The following is a 19,700-nucleotide window of genomic DNA, read 5'->3' as shown; positions in this document are numbered from 1 at the left end:
CTTAATAATAGCGTTCAAGGCTGCAATGAATTCAATATACAACTATGTACCTCGATATACCATGAAGACGTCGCCTATTTTGAATGTCGAGAATATCCATGCAGTAAAGCAGCATTCCCAGTAAGTCTCTACACCCGCCGTGCTCTCCAGACTATCACATTCTCCAGAAACCACCAAACCCCACGGGCGAATGTATCGAATGAATCCGCCCATGTGTCAGCGGTGCGATGATCCTGACGGAAGAGACAATCGTCCAATCGTCCAGAGTCCAACGGCCGCCAATCTCCATGTGTTCCCCGCACCGAAGAACAGCATGGATCTGGTTCACATGCTCTGAGCGGTCCTACACAAATGGACGACTACCTCGTTCCATGGGTTCTCGCTTCTCGGCCGCTTTTGTATCGGGATGGCCTCTCTGTCCTCTCTGTCCTCATGTGAGCTGGGTTTGTGCTATGTCTATAAACCCTCCTTTGCACGGTGCTGCAAATGGGTCTGGTGGTGTAGATTACCTTTCATAGCATAAAATATACGTGTTTTCCACTTGCTCTTCGAGAGGGACATTTTACGCGGTTTTATTCTGATCTATACGAGTTTTTCTCCTTGTTTGCATATACCAAAATGGCCCAACCCACATCCAACCCCGATGTCTGCAACTACTGGGGCTACTCATTTCGCTGGACTGACCTTCATTCCTCGCCAGAGCAGCTCCGTCCCATGATGTTCACCTACGACAAGCTAGCAGATGAATGTCTCGAACGTCTAGACGAGATCTCGCCGCCCCAAAGCACTCCACGTTCGGCAACGGCGCAGCCCGAGGGCTCAAAACGCCCCAAACGGGATCTCTATTCGTTGCTGAAGGAACATGCACCAGAAGACCCTAAGCTAGGTGAGCTATGGACTGAGATCAACACCGTCCCGGAGTGGGTGGACTGGAACCAGATCAAACGAGGACAGGAGGTGTTTTTTCGATATGGACTTCCGATCCTTAATGTGGTGAGTACATGGTGTATTAGCTGCTATCCATCGACATAGCTAATCTAGACCGTATAGCTGAGCTTCGAAAGCCTCCTAGGCGGCATGTGAGTCCTCACCATTCTCAACCATAACATTCAACTAACCTCCCAGGGGCTCCGGCCGCGTCGTCGAGACATTAACCCGCACAGGCGGGTTCTCAGCCGACGTCGTGCGACGCCGACTGCTCGAAACCCTCCAACACATCCTACAGGTCTCTCTATCGCTCGACTCCATGAAGCCCGGCGGCGAGGGCCACATCTCGTCCGTGCGCGTCCGTCTCCTCCACGCCTCGGTGCGCTCCCGCATCCTCGCCCTTGTCAAGCAGCGCCCCGCCTACTACGACATCCAGCAGTACGGCATCCCCATCAGCGACCTCGACTGCATCGCCACCATCAACACCTTCTCGACCAGCGTCATCTGGGTCGGTCTCCCGCGCCAGGGCATCTGGCTCCGTGGGCAGGAAATCGACGACTATCTGGCGCTGTGGCGTCTCGTGGCACACTACATGGGTACGCCGACGGAGGCGTTCAGGTCGCGGGACACTGGCCGAGCGATCATGGAGTCGCTGCTTGTCTCGGAGATCAATCCCACGGATGTAGGCAAGGTCCTGGCGCAGAATATTATCCTGGGGTTAGAGAATACGGCGCCGACGTTTGCCTCGAAGGAGTTCATGGAGGCTATGGCGAGGCATCTGAATGGGCATTTGCTGTCGGATAGGCTGGATTTGCCGCGGCCGAGTTGGTACTATCGTGCGCTGATATATGGATATTGTTTTGTGGTGATGGGGGCTTGTTATGGGGTACGGTTGGTTCCGGTGTTGGATCGGTTGTGTATTGCTGTATGTTCCCTTTCCCCCAGATTCTTCATTTACATCATCCAGCTAACAAATGATCAGCTCCGTCGCAAATTCTACTATGCCCTCATAACCGACAAAAAAGAAGGCCTCGGCGGCGAATCCTTCTTCGAGTTCAAATACGTGCCGTTCTACACGCGCACCACGAAGCTGGGAAAACGCAGACACATCCAAGCCACGCAGTACGGCATCGAGAATCTAGCGCAGCTGGGTCTCCTGGCGGCTCTTTTTACCGGCGTGGCATTATTCTGCGGTACGGTCTTTGGTCTGAGGATGTTGACTAGGGAGATATTTCTTTGATTCAATTCGAATGCGTCGCTGAGGTGGTTTGTGTTCATCGTACATAGTGAGTGGATTCAGAGACACATGGATATATTTAAGGTTATTTTCATCCCACCAATAAATGCACCATCTGATATGAAGGGTCCAAATCATATTCCATCCTGCATGGAGAGTTCATACAGTTAAATCTAGAACGTATGACAAGATCTCAGCCCAGCCTAAAACCGGACGGAGAGTAGGTATACCGTCGCCACTATGACGACATCCACACCAGCAGCATCAACATCACGAAATAAATCCTGCAAATATCAACCTTGATAAACGCCGTTCCTGAACTTAGCTCTCACCCTACCCTCCCTTATTTCTTTTTTCTAGGGGAAAAAAGAACAATTGAAATGGACAAAGGGATCATCGTCCCGCTCCTCGGCGCGCTCCAAGCATGCGTCTCCGTCCTGCTAACGATGGCCTACGGCGCCGCGGCGCAACGACTGCGTCTGATCCAGAAGTCCTCGATCGACGATATCGCCGGGCTGGGTATGAAGCTGCTTCTTCCGGCGCTTATCGTCGTGCATCTAGGCGAGCAATTGGAATTGGAGAATGTGGCTAATTATGGACCGGTTGTTGGTGCGTCTATGCTTACTTCTTCTCGCTTTACGTGCATCCATTTGGGCAAGTGAGAGTCTATGCACCATCCATGCTAACCGCACGCGCATCAGTCTGGTCAATCATCTACACGTCCGTCTCCATCAGCCTCGCCTACGTGGTCTCTAAGATCCTAAAGCTCCCGGCGTGGGTGATCCCCGCGTGCGCGTTCAACAATACCACCTCGCTGCCGTTGCTGCTGCTGCAGTCGCTGGAGAGCGTGGGGAGCTTGAAGCTCATCATCGCGGACGGGGACACCGAGGCGGATGCGATTGCGCGCGCCCAGAGCTACTTCTTACTCTGTGCTGTCATCAGCAAGACGATTGGGTATGCGGTCGGGCCCAAGATGTTGAGGGAGGGTGACGAGCAGGGGAGTCAGGAGGCCGATGGCGATGCTGGAGATGAAGGGGGCGATGGACGCATCGATGAAGAGACGTCGTTACTACCTGGGTCGTTGTCGAAGCGGCGGACCGGGGTCGTGCAGAGACTGAGGGCATGGGTGACATCGATCCCGCAGCGTCTGCGCCGTATAGGCAGCGAAGTCCTGGCGCCGTTCAAATCACCGTTCACGGACGTGGCGATTGGGTGTACATTGCTAGGCGCGGTGCTGGGCCTCGTGCCGCAGCTGCATCGGGCGTTTTTCGCATCGTACGAGCACGGCGGGATCTTCAATGCGTGGTTGACGTCCAGCGTGAAGAATGTCGGGAAGCTGTTCACCACGCTGCAGATGTTCGCGGTGGGGTGTAAATTGGGGGTCAGCTTTGAGCAGATGCGCGGCCGTCGAGACCGAGACAGCTCGGGCCGAACGCCGTTCAAGGCCGTGGCGACGATTTTCCTGGTTCGGCTGGTGGTGTGGCCTGCGTGAGTTTCTTCTGTGGGGATGGGGTTAGATATGGATGGATGCTAATGAGATGAGATAGGTTGAGTATTTCGTTCATCTACGTGCTGGCGCGAAGGACGGATCTCGTGCGATCGGATCCCATCCTGTGGTTTAGTCTGATGCTGATGCCGGCCGGACCGCCGGCGCTGGTCATCTCGGGGCTGGCGGAATTGGCCAGAGTATCGCAGGCGGAGAAGATGGCCGTTGCGAAGACGTTGATGGTGAGTATTGCATGCTATATTAGAGGGTTGATGCTAACGGGACAGATCCTATACGCGTTGTCGCCTTTCATCTGTTTCAGTATTACGGGAGCACTCAAGGCGTCTCAAGCCGTGTTGGAATATAGAAGCGCTATGTGAGATACGAGGTCATGAGAATATGTGAGACAGAACTCGATTTGTGATTAATTCATAAACTCCTCAGCGAAGGATAATCCCATGGCATATTTTTACAGTGTTCAACTCGTTCTCGTTCCCCATCCCTTCGCCTTCGTAAACCTCATCACTCATTTCAATTTCATTCGAGGCAGTTACTTCTGTAAGGGCCAGGGAGATCAGCCTCGTGCGCATTCCGGGGTTTCAAAGACGGGGAGACATACGCCACATCCCTTGCAGGTACAGCTGCTACCGCAGGTGCAGTTCTGAGGACCGGAGCAGCCACAGGAGCCGCCGCTGCTGCAATCGCAGGCCATGATGGATAGGAGGTGTTTTTCTGGTTTCGATTGGTTTGTTTCAACTGTTGAGTGAAGTTGTGTGGATAGTAACGCAATGGAGGTTGATGGAGGCGAGATGGGGAGAGTCGAGGAAAGTATATATACGGAAGGCAAAGGCGATGTGGGGAAGCAGGAAGCATCATCATGAGGTCACATGGCCCCGTTGGGGGTTCCGGTCGTTTCTTTGTTGCATTCTAGACAGTGCTTAGATCTAGAAGATTCATCGTTGAGTCATTGCCACCATTACTTCGATACTACCATACTACTATACTACACTACTAGACTCCGTACCTCGGACCACCGCGGGAATGGCTCGGAAGCCCGATTGCGGATGTTCCTGAATCACGGATCTTCTGCCTCCGTTCTCCCCCTTGGGCGTCCATCCGATTGCGCTGCTTGCTTGCGGGGATCTAGTCGGGTTTCAAGGGGTCGGGGCAAGGATATCGACAATAGTCCACCTGGACCTGCTTCAGTGGTACCAGATGGCCGGGTCTCCACCGTTGACGTGGGTTTCAAGTGCGTTCTTTTGATCGCTCTCCTTTTTTATGTTCCGTACAAGATACTACTACTCGGTAGAGTCGACCCAAAGTAATCCAAGAAGATCCAACACCTGAACCCCCGCCAGACTCGTTCTGTCGGAGCACACGAGACGACGCAGGTGATGTGTTGATCTGCCTGCGGTCCTCTCGTTATCTCCGACTTCAGATTGGCGTAGAGACAAGTCACCTGCCGGGCATTTCAGATGATCAAATCGTATTGCGTCTTAATTATGGGGTTGACCGCCCAGTCTGTTTGCTAGAACGCCTGTTTCGTAATTGCTCATTAACTACCACACAGACCTGGGTCAATGTGGGAGGATCCTTTGAAACAATTGATCGTTCATGCTCCGTAGACGGAGAACGGTTCATCCATAACCGTTAGGTATTGAGGTAGGACCTTAGATACTCGACATACCGGGAGCACCACACAGTCCATAGGCAATACTCAGGCAGTACCCAGGCTGTAAGTGTAGATAAGAACCATCAGGAAAAAGAAAAGAAACGCAGCAAAATACCAGACATGCCGTTGTCTCCAGTGCCCAAGGCCTGACGTGACTGGCCCCACGGCGAATAAGAGCGGCCAACCGCCTCAGCTTCCCTACGAACCTTCGCCGCTTCTCCTCCCGACTCTCCCTCGCTGGCTCTTTCTCCTCCTCGCCTTCTCGCTTGTGCTCTCTCTATCTCTTCCTCTCCACTGTCGACCAAATCCCTAATTCTTCGTATTGATTGCTTTTCTCCTCCCCGTCTGTACAGCGCCTTGAGCTTGTCTCTCTACCTTCCTCTCCCCCACCCCTCCACATCGTTGGCCGTACGTTGGCGCTTCCCCGAACCTCACCTTACTACTACTTACTAGTCCGATAAGAACTGCTCGCTCCGCCCGTGCATTTCCGGGGCTATTTCTTCGACTATCATTCCCCCCAACGTATCATCACCTTCCTTCCCCTCCACCGTCTCACCGACTCCCATCTTTTAAACCACACCCAAAAAGATCCCTCCTCTGTCCGACCATTGCCCGACTTAGGCCTCTGACGAGCTGTCGACAATTTGATCCCCGAGCTTTTTCGGCGAGCATCACGGTGACCCGCCGCCGTTAGAGAGATCTGCTCCCCCTGGTTCTTCTACAGAGCCAGGTGAACGGGCAGATCTACAAGCCTTCGAGCTGGCCAACGATTCCCCCGCCTATACGCCCTCCGCCGCTCCCGACCACCCTCACCCTCCTATCCCCTCCCGACCCTCGCCGTCTCGTCCGAACCGCTCGGCCCCGGCTGCAGGCAACGTTCCGCCGTCCTCTCAGTCCGTCTCCTTCGCCCAGAATTATCGCAGGTCTGCCGGTGTGAACGGGGGTTTGAGTTCGTTGTCCTCTCGTCGCCGCCGTCGTCGTCGCAGTAGCACGCCCGATACTTCCGGCGAAACCACCGAGGGAACGACAGGAGGTCGTCTGGGAGACCGCACGGCGGCAAGCGAGGCCAGTTTTCCGGATCACTCCAGTATCCAGTCCCACACCTTATCCGAGGGTCGTTCGCCATCCCCCAAGCGCAGGCGCCTGGCAAATATGCGGCCGGATGGAATTTCGAGTCTGAATGGTCCCTCCCAAGCGTCTAACGGCTCCACTGCGTCTCCGTCCCAGAAGACGAGTCTTTCCCACGCCTTGAATGGGCAGGTCTCGTTCGGTTCGTCGAACGGTGACCTGCACACGAACGGATCTCAGAAACTCTCGCCCGCATCATCCTCATACTTCGGCCATGATCGAGAAGAAATCACCCGGATTCTGATCCAGAGTCTGTTCGAGCTCGGGTACAATGGATCGGCGTCGATGCTGAGCAAGGAAAGCGGCTATCAGTTGGAAAGTGCCGGCGTTGCTACGTTCCGCGATGCGGTGCTGGACGGGCGATGGGCTGAGGCCGAGAAGATCTTGGTACATTCGTTTTATCCGGACGGGAACGGGCGGTCGCTGAACGGTCGGGATCACACACCCTCGAAGGAGCGATTGGTACTGGTGGAGGATGCCGAGCTCAATGAGATGCTCTTCTACCTCCGGCAGCAAAAGTTCTTGGAAATGCTGGAGAGTCGTGATCTCGGAGCGGCGCTGATCGTTCTTCGCCACGAGCTGACGCCTCTGAACTACGATATTGCTCGTCTTCATGCTCTATCTAGGTGAGTTTAATCTTGTGGTTTATGGTCCCCTCCTACTCCACTTTCTACACCTCGAGACTGTCTATCCTCTACCAAGCATCCGTGCTAACAGCGTCAAGTCTTCTCATGTGCCCGCCCGAGCATCTTCGTGATCAAGTGGGCTTGAATGGCTCCATGACCTTTTCGCGGGAGCGACTATTATCGGATCTATCAAGTGAATATCCCTTCTTCCCATGTTTCGTCAAATGTCAAGCTAACCACTGCAGAATCCATATCCCCGTCCGTGATGATTCCGGATAATCGTCTGGCTATCTTGCTCAACCACGTCAAGCAAACCCAGATCAACCAATGCCGATATCATAATACCGCATCGCCCCCTTCGCTGTATTCGGACCATATGTGCGACCGCAACGATTTCCCGCTTCGGACGGGGATCGAACTGAATCAACATTCTGACGAAGTCTGGTACTGCCAATTTTCCCATGATGGCACGAAATTAGTCACGGCTGGCCGAGACCACGGCGTCATCATTTACGACACGACTACGTTTGCCGTGGTGCACAAATTGGTTGATCACGACGACGGAGTAGCTCATGCCAGCTGGAGTCCGGATGACACCAAACTCATCACCTGTTCCCAGGACAAGAAAGCTCGTGTGTGGAATGTCGAGGTTAGTTTTCCTCCCCCCCTCATCTGATCGTTGCTTACGATTGTAGACGGGCCGCTGCCTGTTGACAATAAACCACCACCGTCAACCAGTCACAGCTGCGGCATGGGCTGCCGACGGAGAGTCCTTCGTGACGGCTTCGCTCGACCTTAGCTCGCAACTGTGCCATTGGAGTCTGCGCGGTCATGCTATCTACATGTGGCCGGGCGGGTTCCGCGTTCAAGATTGTGTCATCACTCCCGATGGTCGACGATTGTTGGCGGCAGACGTCGAGGAAAAGATCCATGTTTACAACTTTATGACTCACGAAGAGGAATATTGTCTTCCCTTGAAGAGCAAACCCACGTCCGTTGCCGTCAGCAAAGACTCCCGTCAGATGCTCGTCAACCTCTCGGAGGGCCAAATACAGCTCATCGATATTGACACCACCAATGTGATCCGACGGTTCCAAGGACAGAAGCAGGGCTCTTTTGTTATCCGAAGTACATTTGGAGGAGCTGCGGAGAACTTTGTTGTCAGCGGAAGCGAAGGCAAGTTGCACCAACCCCCCTCGACGCCTTGATTGTTGCTGACTCGGTTCCAGACTCTCGTGTCTATGTTTGGCACAAAGAAAATGGAACGGTTGTGGAAACCCTGGAGGGACACAACTCTGGATGTGTCAATGCGATATCCTGGAACCCCACCAATCCTGGCATGTTCGCTTCTGCCGGGGATGATTGTTTGGTCAGAATGTAAGCCCTCTTTTGTCCCATGTTACGATAGACAGTAACGCTAACACACCGCAGCTGGACTAGAGAACGCGATACTCACCCTAATGCCTCGATGGGCAAAAGCCGCGCCGTATCGGCTAGTGGATTCGCGCGAACCAGTGCCTTACGTTCAACATCAAGCTTTTAATGAAATTCCCTCTTACATTATCTGAACTATTTCGTTTTCGGTCGGTTATCTCATCTCCATCTCATGGGAATATACCTGGAGCTTTTTTGGAGTCCAAAGACCCATTCCTCGTTTTTGTCTCCTCCCCCCTGAACATTTCTGCATATACACATTTTTTCTTTCTCTGGTCCATCAGGGATCTTCGATACAGGTAGCAGGCGCCACCGTTTTGGTATCGCAAATTGACATGTTCTGCATTCATGTGTATTGAGCATTAATTCCCCCCTTATCCAGCATGGCCTCGACACGGGCACCATCATATATTTGTTTCGATTTTTTCATCCTACACTCTCTCTGTCTCCCTAACCATACGCAGATTTCCTCCTTCACACTCCCTCTTCTCTTTTCCCCCTCCCCTTGTTCTTCTTTTTCGATAGGTCTGGTTTTGGGTGATATGGATGGTTCAGGGTTAACTTCCTCGGAATATGGTCAGGCGGAGTGAATTTGGGATCTTATTTTTTTTTTCTTTTTCATGTTTATTCACTTTTGAACTTGTCATGTTAAGAATCAATCTGTCTTTAAGTCAGGTTGTTAGTTGTAGACTCGGTATCGGATAATGCATCGTTTTTTACATAGTTTTCCTGGTGATTTATTTCGAACTATAGCAGATAATGAATGCTACAATTATTTAGTTAGTGTAACTTGAATGAAATTAAATCCTTATTTATTGATTCGGATTCAAAACAGCAATTAAAATAAATCCCCAACTCAGTTGAACTCCATAGAAAAGGAACGTAACAGAAGTTAAAAAATCATTGAGATGAGAAAAAAAAAAAAAAAAGTAAACGCAAGAAATCTCATTCAGATCAACCAATTCTCATACAAAGCTTTTTATTTTAGCCTTGTTTTCATTTCAAATGCTTCTTGGTTGGAGTTGTAAACTGCCATTCAGCGAAAGGTGTTAGTTAGGTTGGATGGTTATGATTTTTAATAGTTGGAGTTGGTGGCTCACCATTTTTGTTCATTTCCCGTTTCCTCCACGCTGGTTTCATCCCTTTTTTGGCTTTTGATGTCGTAAGGTAGATGTTTCGTGTCACAACTGGCTCTCTCGGTTTGGTCCTGTGTTCTGGAGTCTGTGGATGATAGATGCCGAGGAGGTTTTTCAGTTTCATAGAGGCCGGGACTCGAGGTTCGAGAATCGTTTAGTCGCGGTGGTTTGATTAGGAGAGAAGGTCGGCAACTGGATTATTGTTAGTTTGGGGGTTGCAGGTTGTTATGGATTGGTGAAGAGGGGACGTACCGTTCATGGGCATCTCGTCGATCTGCGTAGAGTAGTACAATTCGATGTCACGGAGGATGCGCACATCGTCGCTAGTGACGAAGTTGATGGCAACACCCTTGCGGCCGAAACGACCACTTCGTCCGATACGGTGGATGTAGTTCTCACGGTTGGTGGGCAGGTCGTAGTTGATAACCAGCGACACCTGCTGGACATCGATACCACGGGCCCAGACGTCCGTAGAGATCAGCACACGCGAGTTGCCCTGGCGAAAGTCCTGCATAATGCTGTCACGCTCCTTCTGCGGCATCTCACCGTGCATGCTGGAGACCGTGAAGTTGGCCTCGCGCATCTTGTCCGTCAACCAGTCGACCTTCCGGCGGGTGTTGCAGAAGATGACGGCCTGCGTGATGGTCAGGGTATCGTAGAGATCGCAGAGCGTGTCAAACTTCCATTCCTCCTTCTCCACAGCAATGAAGTACTGCTTGATACCCTCGAGGGTTAGCTCGTCACGCTTGACCAGCACGCGAACGGGGTCGGTCATGAATTTGGTGGTCATGTCGAGCACGTCGTACGGCAGGGTGGCGGAGACCACGACGACCTGCGTGGCCGGCGGCAGGTAGCGGTAGACATCGTAGATCTGTTCGCGGAAGCCGCGGTTGAGCAGCTCGTCGGCTTCATCGAGCACCAGCATCTTGATGTGGCGCGTGCGCAGGTGCCGGCGGCGAATCATATCCGCAACTCGACCCGGGGTACCCGAGACAACATGCTGGCCATAATCTAACTTCCGGATGTCTTCTCCAATGTTGGTGCCTCCGATACAGGCGTGGCACTGCACGTTCATATAGTCGCCGAGGGCCATGATGACGGACTGGATCTGGGTCGCAAGTTCGCGAGTGGGCGACAGGACAAGCGCTGGTTGGGTATGAGCTGCTGAATCCACCCCAACCGCCTGGTTTTCATGTATGACGTACCTTGACTCTCACGCACAACGGTGTCGATGACCTGCAGAATACTGATCGCAAAGGTCGCCGTCTTACCGGTACCGGATTGCGCCTGGGCAATGGTGTCGCGACCTTTGCAGATCTGGACAATCGCTCGGGACTGCACCGCGGACGGGGACTCGTAACCGTATGCGTAGATACCTCGGAGAAGGCTCTCCTTCAAGTGCATGTCCTCGAAGGTCGGAGCGACCGTCACCTCCTTGGAGGTGTTAAACTCCATGCGGTCTAAATTTGAGCTGTCAGGACTCGAAGCTCACGTCTTCGCCGGGGGGAGCTCAAAGGAAAAAATCTCACCATCCGCTCGTCGATCGATACCGTCCGCCATTTTGAATACGCCGCGTGCTTTGGATTTCAAATGACAAGATGCCGCAATTCAGTCGGGCGTCGTTGAGGGAACTCGTCGAGGGAGAGCGTCGTCTTGCGATCGGCTTCTCTCCGTCGCGACTTTTCGAGCGCCACCGCCCGCAGTCACGTGAGGACCGCCTCGTCCGCAGAGCTCTCTTGCTGCGGCGACGTGCCGGTCACTCGCTCCAGCAACTCTACACCAGGGACCGCTACGACCGAGTGTGTCCGTTTCACAATGGTTCTCGAAGAGCAGCGATTTATCCACGAGGATCTGGAACGGCTGGAGCAGGCTGTTGCCGACCGCGTCGGAGAAGAACCTCGCAACGTGAGTCCCGGTTTTCTATTCGCATTATCACATTATCACCACCTCCACGGAAGCTAACGGTCAGTTTCTCCTTAGATTCGCGATCGCCTGGCACGGGACCATGAGATCTCTCACTTCCTGAACCGCATTGACGAACAGTCGCATCGGCTACTGGAGATCTACAAAGATGCGGATGGCGCGCGCGAGAAGGAAATCCAGTCGATCTCGACGGGCGACCAGTTCGAGGAGTTCTACAAGCAGCTGGACGAAATCAAGGATTTTCATCGCCGGTATCCCAACGAGCCTGTCGAGAACCTCGAGCGGGCGTACAAGCGCCGTCAGCCCGGTGAGGGCGAGCCGTTCGGCATGGACATCGATCACATGTTTACGGGTGAAGAGGGCTACGGCCAGTTCTTGGATTTGACGATGTTGCACGAACAGTACCTTAACCTTCCTGGGGTGAAGAGACTGACATATGTGCAATACCTCGATGTGTTCGATGCCTTCACGCCGCCGCATTTGACCATCAAGCGGGCCAACAAACTGTCCGATACGTATTTCCGCTATGCCGGGGAGCTGGCAAACTACCTGGAAGATTTCATCAAGAAGGTGCGGCCTTTGCAGGACCTTGGTAAACTGTTTGCCAGCTTCGATGAGCAGTTCGAGCAGCAGTGGAGCGCCAACGAAGTTCCCGGATGGACGGAGGAGAAAGCTGAAGAAGGGACTCAGGGGCCCAAGACCGAAGGTACCGGGGAAGGGATCTGGTGCGCCGACTGCGAGAAGGAGTTCAAGAACGAGAACGTCTACAAGAACCATTTGACCGGTAAGAAGCACGTCCGGGCCGCCGAGGCCCGCAAGGCTGCTGGCGAATCTGGCGACAAGCCGGCCCCGTCGGCTGGAGGCGCGAACTCCGTCACTCATCGCCTAAAAGAGCGCGCTGTCGCAGAGCGTGAGCACCGTGTCCGGTCGCTGGCACAAGCACTGAGCGGCGAGCGCCAAGCTACCCGGATCAATGTGGAGCGGAAACAGGGTATGACGGAGCGAGAGCGCCAGATGGAGCTGGAGGCGTTGCTTGCGGAGTCTGAAAACCCTGGCGAGGCCCAGGCGGGTGATCAATCCGATGACGAGGGCGATGATCGCATCTACAACCCTCTCAAACTTCCTCTGGCTTGGGACGGCAAGCCGATTCCCTACTGGCTCTACAAGCTGCACGGCCTGGGCGTTGAGTACCCCTGCGAGATCTGCGGAAACTTCGTCTACATGGGTCGTCGCGCCTTCGACAAGCACTTCTCGGAAGCCCTGCACATCTTCGGTCTGAAATGTCTAGGCATCACGTCGAACACCAACCTCTTCCGTGAAATCACCCGGATCGAAGATGCCATCCGACTGTGGGAGAAGCTCGAGCAGGACCGCAAGAAGGACCGCGACCACAAAGACAACGTGGTGCAGATGGAGGACGCGGAGGGCAACGTGATGCCGGAGAGGATCTACCTGGAGTACGTCTCCCTTGAATTCCATTCCCCAGTACACAGGATACAGGATACTAACAGACCACAGTCTTCAAAAGCAGGGCATTCTGTAAACGTCACTTTGCTCTTTCCATGTTCCATCCATTTTCCCGCCTCATACCATATCGTTCACGTTTAAAAGCTCGGAGTTTTGGTGGTGTTGCTCTTTTCCACGGGGTTACGTTCTTTGGGTTGTCTGCTGGTTGGGAATTATAACAATGGCAGCGCACGCCATGCGCCTCATGTATTCTACCGTAAGATGCTAGTCCATTAGCAATATTAGATCGTGTCACTGCATTGCCCTCAGTCTTGATCTTGGTCCTGTGTTTAATCGACTTCTGGTTCGGATCACGTGGTTTCGCGATCCATGGACGCGGCCTCGCGCCAGTCCGACGGCGGCGTACGTCCTGCAGTGTTCTTGCCCAAAGGTCTTGCAGTCAATATAATTCCTCCTGTGGGAGGGCGCAAGCGAAATCCCCGCCAGCAATAACAGTAACACCAGAATGAAGCCAGAATGAAGCCATAGCGAAACCCGGCTCTCCAGCCCCAACCACTAAAACACAGTATATATGGGTTTCCACTTCCAGCATCTGTGCGATCTGCTCTTATCGCTCGAACGCAATCGAATACTCAAAGCAGCCACCGAGTCCAGAGCCACAGACCCAGACGCCCGCGTCGTCAGCCGCTGGTTCACACAACATGGGAAACGGCTGCGCTGCGCAGACACAGACCAGCTCGCTGTCCTGTCGTGTCTGTTCCCGGAAAAACGCCCCGACAGGGTCTACATGCTCCAGGATAATTCGCTGTCCCGAGTCATCGGCCGATGTCTGCTCCTGGGGTCTTCTCGACGAGAAGAGCTCGATCGATGGCGGGTGTCCGGCGGCGCGGATCTCGGTCAATGCGTGGAGAACGTGATGCAGCAGGCTGAGAACCATCTGCTTCCGGGACAGGAGGTCACGGTCGAAGAGATCGATGGCGTGTTGACTCTGATTGCGTCGCGGAGCAGGTTCTCGGGCCCAAAGGTGCGCAGGCAGCGGGCGGCTGTGGACGTCGAGGAGGCGCTGTCGCCGATCTATCGTCGGTTGAGTAGCAGGGACGCGAAGTGGTTGACGCGCATGATCCTGAAGAGCTACTATCCGGTGGCTGTGCCGGAGAGGGTTGCGCTGAGGAGTTTTCATTTCCTCTTGCCACGGCTGCTTCTGTTTCAGGACTCTTTCGAGGCGGCGCTGAAGATGCTGACGACGGAGCCGTTGGTGTGTTTCCCTGCGCATCCGGATCCTGGCCAGGCGAGGGATTTGGGCGCTATAGCCCTGAGGCATTTGTATCCGGTGACGGGGGTGAAGATTGGACGCCCGGATTACTGGAAGGCGAGGAGTATCAAGCATTGCTGCCGGATGATTGGTGGTCGACGGATGAGTATAGAGAAGAAGTATGATGGCGAGTACTGCCAGATTCATATCGATGTTTTGGGGCAGAATCATTCCATCCGGATCTTCTCGAAGAGTGGAAAGGAATCCACGGAGGATAGGTCCGGCATAAACGAGGTCCTCAAGGAATCGTTGAGACTCAAATCACCTGGTTGCAAGTTTTCTCGGCGGTGTATTCTGGAAGGTGAGCTGGTAGTATGGAGTGATGAACACCGTAAGATTATGGATTTTCATAAGCTGCGGAAGTTCATCTCAAGGTCTGGGACTTTTATCGGCACTGAAGATGACTCGCAGTGAGTTGTTCTCTCCTTAGTTCAAGTTGTCTCGACCAGTACTTTCTAACCTTTTCTAGACCACATCCTGACGAACATTTGATGATTATCTTCTTTGACGTACTGCTTCTTGATGACGATGCTTGCCTGCGCAAACCCCATCGAGAAAGACGCTTGCTTCTCAAAGATCTAGTCAAAGTCATCAATGGCCGGGCTGATATAGCCGAGCAGCGAGTCCTGGACTTTTCCCAGCACGGGAGTCAGTCGCGACTAGAGGCCCTTCTCGCAAAAGGCATCGCTGAGCGATGGGAGGGGTTTGTCTTGAAATCCTGCGAAGATCCTTACTTCACCTTCTTTTCTGGCGATGCCAGCGGCTCCTGTGGCAGGTGGATTAAGCTGAAGAAAGATTATATCCCAGGGCTAGGCGATACAGTCGACTTGACTATCATCGGTGGGTCATACAACTCTCGAGACGCCGTTGCACTCAAAGAACGACATAAGAAGATCCTATGGACGCATTTCTTCGTCGGATGTCTTCTCAACAAAGACAGCGTCCTGCAGTTCAACGTCAAGCCCCGATTTCGAGTGATCGACGTGATTGACCGCAACGGCATCAGCCCCCAGAATATGCGCATCCTTAACCAAATCGGCGAGTTCAGCGCTTGCGAAACGGAGTCAGATCTCGGCTTCGATATAGAACTCGGGCATGACAGCTTACCTCGCATGAACACCGTATATAAAAAGCCGTTTGTTGTCGAGATGCTCGGTGGCGGTTTCGAAAAGCCCTCAGGAGCCAGATACTTCACGCTTCGATTCCCGAGAATCCTTAAGATTCATTCAGATCGGTCGTTCGAGGAAGCTGCCTCTTTCGCGGAACTGCAGCTTCTGGCGGACGATGCTCGAGCAATCCCCTCTGAGGAACTGAGGCAGGAAGAGCACGAATGGTCCAAACGATTGAAGCTGGGTGACGGCTCGTATAAATACATCGTTGACCGGTCTCAGAGCGTGCTGACGACGACCACCTCATCATCTCAGACGGCTTCGTGCGTCGCGAGTGATGAAACTACTATGACTGTGTGTAACCTGAGACAATCTGGAGGGGCATCCTCGTGGGTGACACAGCAAGAGCAACATGAGGTGCACCGTCCAGTTACAACTCATATTCCAATCTGCATTGACACCTCGATGTCATCCAGTCCGCCATTGGATGTATCCAATTCCGCTGGCAATTACCTCACCAGCAACGATAACCTATCATCTAATCCAAGCTCGCGGCAAAGAAAAACTTCTACATCGACATCGACATCAGATATGGATCCCAAACTCACCACTCCAGCCATACAACAGACCAATGATCGTGAAAATGTGCCTAGCTCCAACATGTCCAGCAAACCAACTTCATCACAGCAAGTCGGAGAGCCAAATACCGCCGAACACCATCAAACCAAGTCCATATCTAACACTCAGACCCCCAAGAACCACATCCCCAAATCTCCATTACCCACTATCCCAATCTATTTCAACGACACTCCCTGCAGAGACGAAGAAGACCTCATCCTCGCCAACACCCTCCCCACGACCTCTTCCCTAGATGCCTTTCTCACAGCTCTCCAATCTCAACCTCAATCCCACCCCTCACGCTCACCTCTCGGCCTCATCCTTCTAAATACCCACAAAACACCCCTCGGTCCATTGCTCCTCACATTCAGCAAATCGCTCCATCACCATCTCCATACCCAACCCACCACCACAAGCACGCAGTCCCCACAAAGTGGAAAGATCATTGTCCTTGACGCCGCGTTCCTTAACATCCCCGCCACTGCAGAAGACACCAGATTCGGGCTGACACAGACATGGGAGAACATTGGGAGAGAGTATTTTTATGCGGCTGTTACTTGGAATCGGGAGACTCCTGCTCGCTATTCTAGAGATCTGGCTTTTAGGGTGAAAGAGAAGGGTGAGCAAGTGTCTGATGAGATTCCGTGCACGCCTAGTTTTATAAATGGAGCACGCGGGGTTCAGACGCAAATGCAGGTATGGGGTGGAAAGAGGGTTAAAGGTATAGGGAAAGATACTGATCTCAGTGCTGGTCCGAGTATACCTGGTCAAAGAGATGATGGTCTGTCCGGGGTCTCTATATCGATTACGTTTGATAGGGAGGAGGTAGGTTGCTTGGGGAAGTTTGAGTCTTAACTTCGTTCGTGTTAGATACTGGTCAGTGTGTTGGATTTTGATGGAGTTTTGGTATTGCTCCATGCTTCTCTTTGTTGTTTTATATACCCTTTGGTGTTTGGATGGATGTATTATATTACTTTGGCTTATTTTTTTTGTATTTCTTTACGGGGTGAAGTCAGGTAGTATATACTTATGCAACGATAGATGATGGAAAGAAGAGATAACAAATATATTATCCGTCCTGGTAGTAACTGGATAGATCTATGACCATGCTATGCCTAATGAGACAGCCTATCGTAAAATGTAAACACACCGAACAAAAACCATCAAATGCATTAACAAGCATGGCTGCCACCCCACGAGAACCGTGATAAAGAATAAGGGAAAGATGATTAGAAAGATAGAACGCCTCGCTAGCTCATACAGATAAAAAGAGTTTGAAATAGGCCTCAAACAATCACATCCTCTGCGACAACTCACAACTCATGACTGACCACCCTCCTGTCTAGCCCTAACATCCCTCATCAACGCCTTTGCTTCTTCGACCTCAACTCCGTCCTGACACAACTCTCCCGCTAACTGATCAGCGCGCTCGAGGTCCCCAGTCCGCAGCGACCACCGCGCAAGCCATAGTCTAGCCTTGGACGTGGTCGCCGTGACACCTGTGCCATGCCATGTGTCGTCGTCGTCATCGTTTTGGCTAGCCATGGATTTGCCGTGTCGGGCGCGCTGACGACCAGAGCGTCCCTCGCCGGCGGTGGATTGCTCGTCGTCGTTTTCGTTGTCGTTATCGTTTTCATTGTCCGAGGACTCGTACTCTTCTTCGACGGGCATTTGGCCGGATTCCTGCTGAAGGGTGAGTTCCATGTAGGCGGCGGCTTCATCTTCATCGCCGAGTCGTTCGTAAAGCGTGGCGATTTGGTGCAGGGTTTCGGGGTCGAGGATCTTCCGGCTGGATGCGGCGCCGGGGGGCATGCCGCTGGCGTTGGAGGCCGTGTCTTCGGCGTAATACGAGCCCGCGACGAGTGCGCGTTTCAGCGCCTTGATGCTCTGCTCGATGCGGCCCATCTTGGCGTAGCAGGATCCGACGGCTTGCCACATCTTAGGGTCGTAGGGTCGGAGGGCGGCGGCGCGCTGGTAGTAGAATAAGGCGTAGAAGGACATGTCGAGGACTTCGTAGGCTTGGCCGAGACCGTACCAGGCGCGGTAGTCTTTGCGGTTGACGTCGACGGCTCGGCGGTAGGATTCGATGGCTGCGTGGGTATTTTTCATTTCGATGTATTCGTGGCCCATGAGGGTCCAGGCAGAAAGGAAATTTCGATCCAGGGTGAGGGCACGGCGGAAGTACATGACTGCTTTTTCGTGCTCGGACTTGAGAGAGTAATAGTTTCCGACTACACAGCATGTTTCAGGCCGGAATTTGTCGGTGGCGGTTGCGACCTGCGCGACAAAGGCAAGCTGGGGACGCGCGCCCATTACATATAGGATGTTGGAGTAGTGATCGAGACTGTCGAGGCGGTGGGGGGAGGTGATGAGTATTTCTGTGAAGATGTGCGATGCTTCCTCGAAGTCTAGGTATGTCAGCAATGATCATTCCGGCACTTGGTCACGATAATACCTTTGGAATGGTAATATAATAGAGCTCGCTGGGTTTTCAGGAACGCGCTCGTAGGGAATATGGTCTCGAGCTCCGACAGAGCATGATAAGTCTCCTCAGTAGCTTGATAGAGCTCTTGGCTGCAATGTACATGGAAGATAAGCGTCATGATATTCTGGGGCGAGATGTCGATGACATGTTTCAACTGCCCGAAAGTTAGCCATCCATACTTCAATGTCTTTTGCCAACAAGACCGTACATCTTCCGGGCTAGCAAGCAGGTCATTCAGCTCCTGCCAAGCTCCCCAATGGAATGGATTCAGATGAACACTTCTCATAAGCCATTTCTTCGCCTCCTCCTCGTTGCGCCCCTTGAGAAGAATCACACCGTAGAGGTATTCCAACCACCCCTGGCTGCTCTCCCCCAGTCCTTTCTCCCGACGCTCGGTTAACCATCCCTCCAACCCACGCGCAATATCCGGTAGTTCGCGATTGACCGTCGTTCCGCCATCCGCGGGACCCAACACCATTTCGGTCTCCTCATCCTTGCGCTTCTCTCCGGCCAGGTATTTCGCATACAGCGACAGGAAGAGCGCCTTCTGGCTGAGTCTGGGGTACGGGTTGCGCGTCGCACTGTTCTCCTTCACCCCGGCATACGGCGACGCCTTCGCCTTCCCCTTCTGCGGCGTTAACGACTCTCTCGATTTGGGGTTATTCGGGGACGTCGTGGACAGCGGGACGGGAGGAATGGTCGGCGGAAGGAAAACGGAGGCGCATCGGTCATATTCGCGCGTGTCGAAATAAGACTTTGCCAAGAGGTACTTGTAGGATTCCTGAGCCTCCAGCGCAGCTTCGACGGGGTCCTGGGTGCGGAGGTACGGGTTCGGAGGAGTCCGGGGCGCATCGGGGATGTCCATGGGCGATTCGGGGTCCGTGTCGTACTGATCAATCGGCAGGATGGAATCCAGCATCTCCGCCGCCCTAGACAAGCAAACACGATTTCATCCGTTATTTCATTGAGGCATCTCAAGGAAAGCAAAGACAATCAGCCTCGGGCGTACCATTTCGCGGATTGATACAAACACCGCTCGGAGCATTTGATTGCGGCGTCTTCCAGGCGGAACTTGAGTTCCTGGATATTCTCGTCGGAGAATTGGGCTGCCATGACGGCGAGGCAGCAGGGGACGAGGGA

The 19,700-nt window shown here is 53.1% G+C and overlaps 6 protein-coding genes across 6 annotated transcripts; 4 read left to right on the top strand and 2 right to left on the bottom strand.

The window, feature by feature from the left end:
- Positions 1-618: 618 nt before the first annotated feature.
- P170DRAFT_401932 (oxygenase MpaB family protein) lies at positions 619-2,185 on the top strand (the record flags this gene model as incomplete). The annotated part of the gene is made up of 4 exons (XM_024846396.1): positions 619-993; positions 1,051-1,079; positions 1,126-1,852; positions 1,910-2,185. 4 exons carry the CDS (start codon positions 619-621, stop codon positions 2,165-2,167), a joined length of 1,389 nt encoding a protein of 462 aa, XP_024707371.1. The 3' UTR covers positions 2,168-2,185.
- A 359-nt stretch (positions 2,186-2,544) lies between these two features.
- On the top strand, positions 2,545-8,619 carry P170DRAFT_444142 (WD40 repeat-like protein; the record flags this gene model as incomplete). Its single annotated transcript, XM_024850609.1, has 10 exons — positions 2,545-2,773; positions 3,325-3,652; positions 3,712-3,892; positions 6,017-6,052; positions 6,082-7,076; positions 7,175-7,269; positions 7,322-7,725; positions 7,772-8,252; positions 8,306-8,453; positions 8,508-8,619. The coding sequence occupies 10 exons, from the start codon at positions 2,545-2,547 to the stop codon at positions 8,617-8,619; spliced, it is 3,009 nt and encodes a 1,002-aa protein (XP_024707370.1).
- A 796-nt stretch (positions 8,620-9,415) lies between these two features.
- P170DRAFT_401931 (ATP-dependent RNA helicase eIF4A) lies at positions 9,416-11,287 on the bottom strand. Its single transcript, XM_024846395.1, has 5 exons — positions 11,176-11,287; positions 10,852-11,106; positions 9,899-10,792; positions 9,611-9,838; positions 9,416-9,539 (listed from the first exon to the last, which is right to left on the bottom strand). The coding sequence occupies exons 1-4, from the start codon at positions 11,204-11,206 to the stop codon at positions 9,819-9,821; spliced, it is 1,200 nt and encodes a 399-aa protein (XP_024707369.1). The 5' UTR covers positions 11,207-11,287; the 3' UTR covers positions 9,416-9,539; positions 9,611-9,818.
- A 128-nt stretch (positions 11,288-11,415) lies between these two features.
- P170DRAFT_377545 (SF3a splicing factor complex subunit PRP9) lies at positions 11,416-13,329 on the top strand. The gene is made up of 3 exons (XM_024845406.1): positions 11,416-11,551; positions 11,627-13,026; positions 13,088-13,329. Exons 1-3 carry the CDS (start codon positions 11,462-11,464, stop codon positions 13,110-13,112), a joined length of 1,515 nt encoding a protein of 504 aa, XP_024707368.1. The 5' UTR covers positions 11,416-11,461; the 3' UTR covers positions 13,113-13,329.
- Positions 13,330-13,596: 267 nt separating this feature from the next.
- P170DRAFT_506954 (ATP dependent DNA ligase domain protein) lies at positions 13,597-16,854 on the top strand (the record flags this gene model as incomplete). Its single annotated transcript, XM_024854432.1, has 3 exons — positions 13,597-14,758; positions 14,818-16,771; positions 16,822-16,854. Exons 1-3 carry the CDS (start codon positions 13,608-13,610, stop codon positions 16,852-16,854), a joined length of 3,138 nt encoding a protein of 1,045 aa, XP_024707367.1. The 5' UTR covers positions 13,597-13,607.
- A 369-nt stretch (positions 16,855-17,223) lies between these two features.
- Positions 17,224-19,619, bottom strand: P170DRAFT_433933 (anaphase promoting complex subunit CDC23). Its single transcript, XM_024848609.1, has 3 exons — positions 18,769-19,619; positions 18,531-18,714; positions 17,224-18,483 (listed from the first exon to the last, which is right to left on the bottom strand). Exons 1-3 carry the CDS (start codon positions 19,477-19,479, stop codon positions 17,396-17,398), a joined length of 1,983 nt encoding a protein of 660 aa, XP_024707366.1. The 5' UTR covers positions 19,480-19,619; the 3' UTR covers positions 17,224-17,395.
- Between the last annotated feature and the right edge of the window lie 81 nt (positions 19,620-19,700).

Source organism: Aspergillus steynii (assembly GCF_002849105.1).
Source record: "Aspergillus steynii IBT 23096 chromosome Unknown P170scaffold_2, whole genome shotgun sequence".
Classification (NCBI taxonomy): Eukaryota; Fungi; Ascomycota; class Eurotiomycetes; order Eurotiales; family Aspergillaceae; genus Aspergillus; species Aspergillus steynii.
This window is presented reverse-complemented; position numbering and strand designations above follow the sequence as displayed.